An 8,284-nucleotide genomic window follows, 5' to 3' on the forward strand; every position below is an offset into this window, starting at 1 on the left:
AGGGAACCTCAAGAAGAATGAGGAACCATGTGACTCAAGTGAGGCAGTACAAGGCTTGTATCACAAGTAATTCTTATTGATAGTTAAAGAATTTAGGGCCAATTTTTCAAACCCTATCAATGCAATAAAATGTTTATTGAAGTGATGGGCCTTATTTTTGCTTAGCTGTATTTATTCTCCCTTTAGCCATATTCATACTTGCCAACATTTCTTTTTCTTTTTCCGGGAGATGCCGGCTGGGAGGTGGGCGTGCAGGGGGCGGGGCGGCGAAATCGCGTCATTTTAGCCCCGCCCCCTTTACGGAATGACGCAAATCGCGTCATTTTACAGCGGGGGCGGGGCTAAACGCTGCGATTCCGGGTGAATCGCGGCGTTTAAACTGATTTTTTTCCCACTTACAATCAGGGAGATTGCCACACTCGTCCGGGAGACTCTCGCAAAATGCGGGAGTCTCCCGGACATTACGGGAGAGTTGGCAAGTATGGCCATATTACACTTGTAGGCTCTGGTGGCATGCCACCCATACACACATTCACAAAACCCCTGTGGTAGCATGCTGCACACAGTACTATAGGGTGGCCTTAGATGCACCAACGAGGGGGGTAAACACTCTCGTTGGTCCTTCTCTGAACACGGCGTGGGGTGGCAGGGGGCTTAGACATTACCATTGGTCAAAGCAGGACATATCCCCTTTGGCAGTACTCCTAGGTGCTACTTGCATGGTCTTGCTTAAATAATTTTTCAAAAGTAGGCAAGTATGAGTATAGTTTGAATACAATGCACATACCACAAATATAACAAGGCCAGTACTTTTTTTTTGCATCAAAACTGGCAATGGTAATATTAAATATTCACTTTTCTACCTTGTATATTAATAAATATAATATTTTGACTGTAATGACATGCTGATGTTTTGACTGTAAAAAATACAGTGGCAATAATGTAATTTTATTCAAATATAAGGTTACACAAGTTAAAACACATTTAACACATTTTAAAGTCTACAGGGAAAATATAACTGAAGACCATTAGACAGTAAAGTTCTGGAATACAGATACCCAATCCTTTTAAAACACTATCTATAAAGTTGTTGAGGTGAAAAAAAACCCCATATATTTCAGTCTCCATGACGACGCTCTTTAAAGCGTTTCTATTGGCCGCTTCAGTCCAGGAAGTCGGAACAGCAGTTTGACGTGAGAGAGTTAGACCCTATCTGATTGGTTGGTGAATACGGCATAGCGTAGGGACAAGGAAGAGGTGATATCTACGACAACATGGGGCTGCTGACTATCTTAAAGAAGATGAAACAGAAGGAGCGAGAAGTCCGGCTGCTCATGTTGTATCCTGTAGCTGGACGTGCGGGTGGGGAGGGACTGCTGTCATGGGCTGTGTGACGCGTACTTACTTTGGAGAAGATGTTATTTATCTATGTGCTTGACGAGGTTCTCTAGTGTGTGGTTGGGATGATGATCAACCAACAGTATAACAATCGTTTTGCATGTATGTTTCGCATTCCAGTATGTAAGCATAACCTGAGTATATGTTGTGAGCTGTTGTACATTTTGAGACTACAGGATTGTTATACCATTATATAACTGGTGCATGATTCAGATGCACTTCTCTGCTTATCTTTCCTTAACTTACTGCCTATCTTAGAGGTTTAGATAATGCTGGTAAGACCACAATCCTGAAGAAGTTTAATGGTGAAGATATAAATACAATTTCTCCAACACTGGGATTCAACATCAAAACGTTGGAGCACAGAGGGTAACATTCCCATCTTCTTCCTTTCTCTTTTCAATACATTCATCTACACATCTCCCTTCTGTTTCAACAATACTTGTTACATTTTAATTTAATGCTTTCCCTTGGTGGAGCTGTGGGAATTGCAAACTGAGGTAGTTTTTCCTGGGGGTCTTGTGGAAAAAAAAGACTACAAGCTCTGTGGCTTTGTGTTGGTTCATAAATCCATACCCTCTCTACTTTTGGATGGGTCTGTGAGACAAAAAATGGAGTCCTGGGGAATGAAATTGTTTAATGGAGCAGCTCATTGTCTCCAGTCAGGGGAGCCGTGGGTAGGGTCATTTTTTCAACCTACTCTGGAATGCACATTTAAGAGAGAGACTTTAATCCTTGGATTGCTAAATGTACACCATTATATATTTAACTTGCCCAATCGTACCTCTGTGTAGATAATGATTTGGGCAATATTTAAAAAACAACGTACATGCACAGACTATGTAAAATTAACCTTGTAATATTGCATACAAAATGTAAATATGACAATTCTGCAACACTGAAATATTTACTGTGACACTGACAGGTATGCAAAGGTGCAATTCTCAAAGTCCTTGCTTCATTCAGTTTTAACTGAATGGATTTATTTACAATTTGTCTTTTTAGTAGCATTCCATTCTAGATTGAACCGCTGTTATCTTTCTGTTATCATATCTGTCAATGTAAAATTAAAAAAACCCTGTGCCAAAATTGTATGTCTTTATGGAGCTGTGTTAGGTTCTAAAGCCTAGTTTAATGAGCCAAGAGTAATCCATGTTTTGAACCATACTTTTTTTTTTTTTTTTTTTAAAAAAAACCTCTTAACATCTTTAGCCATTCTGGTATCTTCTCATTGTGACATTTTTTTGGTTTTTTTTTGTGCAGTTTGACGTTCAAGTGAACTGTCTTTGGTTGTATCTGTATTTGAACTATTCCGATATCTACACCTCAATTGTTTAACAATATTGCTACCACTATATTAGACTGGGTACACACTACAGAAATTTTCTCCTGAAGTTTATCTACAATTTTACCAAAAAAACGATCAGCAGCTGATTCATGTGTACACACTATACATGTTTTACAAGATTTACCTTCAGATCTGTGCTCTTCATCTGTCATAATAATCGTCTGAAAATCCACTGTAAACTCTGTGGAGATCCTGAACTGCAGAATTGAAATGACATGGTTCCAGGGAAGAAAAAGATTTTTAGTCTGGTTTAAAAATCTTGTTCAACAATACAATGGGCTTTGGAACGAGAATCGTTCATTGTTGCCGTGTACACACTAATGTGATATCGGGCCACCCAGTTGTTTATTGTCTGATTAACTCAATAATCAGCTGAAAACACTGTAGTGTGTACCCAGTCTAAACTATAAGGTGCTCTATTGAGTGCCTCACCATTTATCTTACTGTACTTTTTCTATGATTTTCTTTGACCATTTCACCATGCTACCTAGTCACATTTCACTTTTCTCTTTGCTTTTTCTCAGGCATTACTTAACCTGTCTCCAATCACAGTGGATAACTGGCGTATCTGTTTCTTCAACAGTGGGAGACAGGACAATCCATAGATACCATCTTTACTGACTTCTCCCATTAGCTTTAGTTGCCTTTGCTACATGAAGTAGTCCTTAGTTTTGTTTATCACACACGAGAGTAAGGGACCTTCAGGGATCGTCTCCTATATTTAGTGTAATACATTTTTTTTGGATATATCTTATTTTGTTCATGGGAATTTGCAATGTCTTTTCTCATAGGAGGGCTTGCCTAGTCTCTCCTCCTTACTGCTTGCTAAACCACCTATTATTATTATTATTATCGTAGATTTGTAAGGCGCCACAGTGCTCTGCAGCGCCGTACAGTAGGGAAGAAATAAAACAGGACATACGTAAAACGGGACATAAGTAAAACAAGAACAGACAATATGAATGGACTCTAAGTCACACTCACTCCTCTTGTTTCAGCTGTGCACTCTTCCACTTAGAATACAAGCTGTCTAATGAGCAGGGTCCTCCATACGCTTTGTTTTCATGTCTGCATTTATTTTGTCTGCCTTGTATGTCCTTGTTTTATGTATGTTCTCTTTTTTCCTACTGTACTGCGCTGTGGAGCACTGTGGCGTCTTCGAGGATAATAATCTGCACAGTGACTGAGAGGTTGCTCCATACTTTGAATGTGATTCAGGCCTTACGTCACTATGTTTTGCACACTTCTTTCTGAGCCTTGGACTGTGGTTAGTTATGCAGTGTTCAGTTCCCATCCATTTTTTGGAACTTTCCCAGAGTCTACACTAACATAGTGCTTGTTCTGTGGAAAGGAGGGTTTTTTTTCTTCACATACAATTAAATCCTTATCTTGGAGGCCGTAATGTTATTGCAGTAAGACCTTCATGTTTTTAGAAGTTTTTCGCTTTTTTTTTTTTTTTTTTTCTCCACTACACTTTGCTAATCAAATGCAAGGACTCCTTCCTGTTGCAGTGGTGTCTAAAGCTAGAAGGAGGAGTTCAAGTGAAGCTTCTATCTATTGATTTGTCCTGTTTCCCAGTGGTGAAAGAACAGACAACACTGTCACCTGCAATGACATTACTGTCATCCCTCTTATCGGCTCACATTGTTCATATTTTCCTGGTCATACGTTTCTCTGTAATTATTTCTGTAGATTCAAGCTGAACATGTGGGACGTTGGAGGCCAAAAGTCCTTGCGTTCTTATTGGAGGAATTACTTTGAGAGCACAGATGGTTTGATCTGGGTTGTTGACAGTGCTGATCGTGCCAGGTTACAGGACTGTGCTCAGGAACTGTCTGGGCTTCTGTTGGAAGAGGTGAGCGCCTATCCGATTCAAGTGATATCAGTAATGTCATTGTAGCACTGTCCTGTGACTGGTGCTCATAGAGATGGCAAAAGCGTTTCAAACTCCTAGTTGGTCTATAATTCAAGTTCCATTAAGCCTATCCCAGAAAAATAACCATAGACCAAATACAGTTGTGTTTGGCAGAAAACTACTCAATCCATACCCTTCACTTGATATAATTGTTGCATAGAGCCCACTAACTTTAACTATCTAATCCAGAAGTGTTTGCCGGCAGTTTGCTACATGTTTAATGTTGATTTATTACTCACAGTTTTCTAGTTGTAGAATTACTCAAATTTTCTGTGTTTTACGTGAATCCTAAATGTGATTGCGATGATGTCATAAGACAATCTCTTCTTTCTTTATAGCGGTTAGCTGGTGCAACACTATTGGTGTTTGCCAATAAACAGGATTTGCCTGGTGCCTTGTCTAAAGAAGCAATCTGTGAGGTGGGTTCTTTAACTATTTGGTAAGAGTGGTGTTCTATTAACAGCAGATTATTTTACAGTAGCCAGTGGTGGCAAGAAGAGCAAATGAGGAGTGTTCATTGCAAGTGAACTAGTGCATCTTTAATTCTTAATGAAAGAATTGTGAACATACAAATAGGTCCCCCTGGAAACAAGTGCAGAATAGATTTTATAAATGGGTAATGTGCACAGTGAGTAACATAGTGGTGTTTCATCTTATGTGCACTTAGTTAGGCCAATATAGAGGTCTCTATGGTAAACTCCTCCATTCTCATTAAGAGCAGGAAGTACTTGAAATGACTTGTATTATTTTAGGTGCCGCTATATATAGAGGTTGTGTTTAGCATGTATAGTGACCGTCGTCATAGCTTTGCCCACCCTGCAATGAACATATCTGACTGCATGTATGAGGCTTTAGGATCTAGGTTATTTGATTCTTATTTTATGGTAAACGCATGAAACCTGATTTAAAAAAATAATTTACATTTAGTTCCAATAAATCAGTGTAAATAGACAGTGGTATTTGCATTTGCTAAATGAAACGTGTTCCAAGTGCATTGTAAATGCTTTCAATTAATGCCAGTGTTTGTGTGTTACATAAAATGTATAAGAACAACTGTGTGGATATGGACCATAAGAGAGTAGTAAATATTTAATGTGTGCCACCTAACTAGCTGAACAGCATGGACCTGATACTCCAGCATGTAGCAGAGCATCCCCCTGACACCCATAAAGAATTATCCTCCTACCCCAGGCAAATTATCAGTGCACTCGACAACCAATTAAAAATTCATCTACAGAAGATGAAAGATCTATGACAGATGCCGTCCGCTCAGGAGCTCCCAAACAACAAGTGTCCCAGGCATCTGACCCCTGTTTTCCTGTTCACTGGTCATAGGAGAAGCTTACCAATGTATTATGTTTAAGGTTATGGTATTGAAGTGTATGTATATTGGAGAAAGTCCAGAGTGTTATTGTAAATATTTTGATGGATAAGATTGGGTCAGGTGCTTCTGTTGTATTGACTGCACTTTGCATTTTCTTGTAGGCACTGGAATTGGATAACATTAAGACCCATCACTGGTGTATACAAGGCTGTAGTGCAGTAACTGGAGAAAACCTCCTAATAGGGATAGACTGGTTATTGGATGATATCTCCAGTCGTATCTTTACAGCAGACTGAATGATGCCGGAAAGAAGAGATGACGCAAGTGGAGACAGAAGGAACCAGTAGCTTATTTATTTATTTCTCGTTTAACTAACACAAGGCCTAACACAGCTATGGCAGTCAGGGATAATACAATGATGAGCAGCCCAAGGCAGCAGAGACTGCTTACTAGCGTAATTGGCCTATAAGGAGAATTGGACACATTGACATAATTGATATGTATATTAAATTAGGACATTTTTCAACTTCAGAAGATGCCTCTGAACTCGCATAGGACCTAACTTACAAAGCACGCACACTGTGTACACCAAAATGCTTCGGTTTTGCACTGGTGCGTTTAGATGGTCCGCCCAGCAGACATCAAGGTGCACACCGACTCTTGCTCTTGGGAGATCCCTCAGCAATCTCATAGTGTGTCTAGATATATGTGGGGAGGTGGAAAAAGCTGAAATTGGGCAAAGTGTGTAAACCTCACATACAAGTCCTGCTAACCTCAACAATAAGACCACACCAGTAATTAAATAAAAATGATACGTCTTTCGCATAAAATACTTCTTTGGTTAAAATCATTTATGATTGATCATAAGATCGAAGGGACTGCTTTTATTGCACGTGGCTATTGTATGTGGTTTTTGAAGCTTTTATTCACATTAGGCAAATTGTGGCTGGAAATAAACTTCTCCAATAAAGTGAAAAATATACATCCTCTTAAAGGTTTAGGATGAGACTTAACCTCTGCCAGCTCAGAGCTAATGCAAAATGTAAGTCCTTTTGCAGAGTAGCATTGGCTGCGAGTCCTAAAAATGCTCCTCTTCAATCCCTTTATCTTATTTCAATAATCAACTCCACGAAATGAAATCTCATTTTTGTACTGCTTCACAAAATGATTATTGTGCACTGTTTACTTAGCAGTACTTTTTACCCATCTCCTACCATTGTCCAGTGCAATCTGCAATAGAGCATGTCTTTTCAATGGCACATAAATTAGATTAAAGATTACCTATTTTAAGAAGCCAGTTTTTCACATTTGATACCCATTTACGCCAATATCCATAACCAGAGACTTACTCATATCAATGTTCCTGGGCGAAGAGATGAAAATTATGATTTCAGCTACTACAGCAAATGATAATTAGCACCATATTTGTAGGCATGCACTGCAGACTCCTATAGTTTGACGCACTATGCTACAAACTCTGGTTTTGTTTTTTTACTTTGTTGATTTTTTTCTCTATTTTTTTGCTATACTCAAGAGCAGGCTCTATTGGTGATATTTCAGTCACAGATCGAGAGCCACATGACAAATAAATCTCCTAACGAGTATACTCCCTGCACGTCTTGGTATACTTTCCTTTCTACGCAGTGAGGGATTTATGATTACATTTACACCTTTAATATCAAAGCTTATATACCGAGAATATTGCTAATGATTTGCATCAGAAGTCAACATTGGTTTGTAAAATGTGTAACTGTATATAACAAGATAACAGGATCATTATTCTCTATTAAAAATGTACCAATTTGATTTTGTTTGTTAATTTTTGAACGTCGATGAGTTGTGCGATGGAGTTGGAGCGATGGCGTACTGGATGTAATGTTTAAATTTCAGGTTGCAATGTATCTCCTTCTCATTATAGCATTTGTATTATAGCTCATTGCAATCAGTTTCCCAATTCTCTCTTCAAGTAACCCTCAATTCATCTTGTTTTGAGAATTGCCTTAATCTTGTACAGCTGAATGAATCTGATTTGCATGACTGGTGGTGGGTATTTCCAATAAGGAATATTTCATTTGAACCTATGGGGCTTCAGTAATGAGTATCAGTATGGGAGAGTTCTACATGTGTGTCCAGTTCCTTTGAATGACTTCCTGTTATAAGACTGCATTAACTCCACAAACTGAGGTAAGTAAGGATTGTCCTAAATGACCGTAGTAGAAAGGGGTATGGATTCTACCCATCTTCCTAAACCCACGGTGACAAAGGCCATATTTTAAGGACTTTTAAAATACTTCTTCAT

General features: G+C 38.8%; 1 protein-coding gene across 1 annotated transcript; it reads left to right on the top strand.

The window, feature by feature from the left end:
* The first annotated feature begins 1,178 nt into the window (after positions 1 to 1,178).
* ARL2 (ARF like GTPase 2) lies at positions 1,179 to 7,791 on the top strand. Its single transcript, XM_075187780.1, has 5 exons — positions 1,179 to 1,339; positions 1,657 to 1,767; positions 4,439 to 4,601; positions 5,000 to 5,080; positions 6,147 to 7,791. Exons 1-5 carry the CDS (start codon positions 1,275 to 1,277, stop codon positions 6,279 to 6,281), a joined length of 555 nt encoding a protein of 184 aa, XP_075043881.1. The 5' UTR covers positions 1,179 to 1,274; the 3' UTR covers positions 6,282 to 7,791.
* Positions 7,792 to 8,284: the final 493 nt, after the last annotated feature.

Source organism: Mixophyes fleayi, chromosome 10, assembly GCF_038048845.1.
Source record: "Mixophyes fleayi isolate aMixFle1 chromosome 10, aMixFle1.hap1, whole genome shotgun sequence".
NCBI classification, from domain to species: Eukaryota; Metazoa; Chordata; class Amphibia; order Anura; family Limnodynastidae; genus Mixophyes; species Mixophyes fleayi.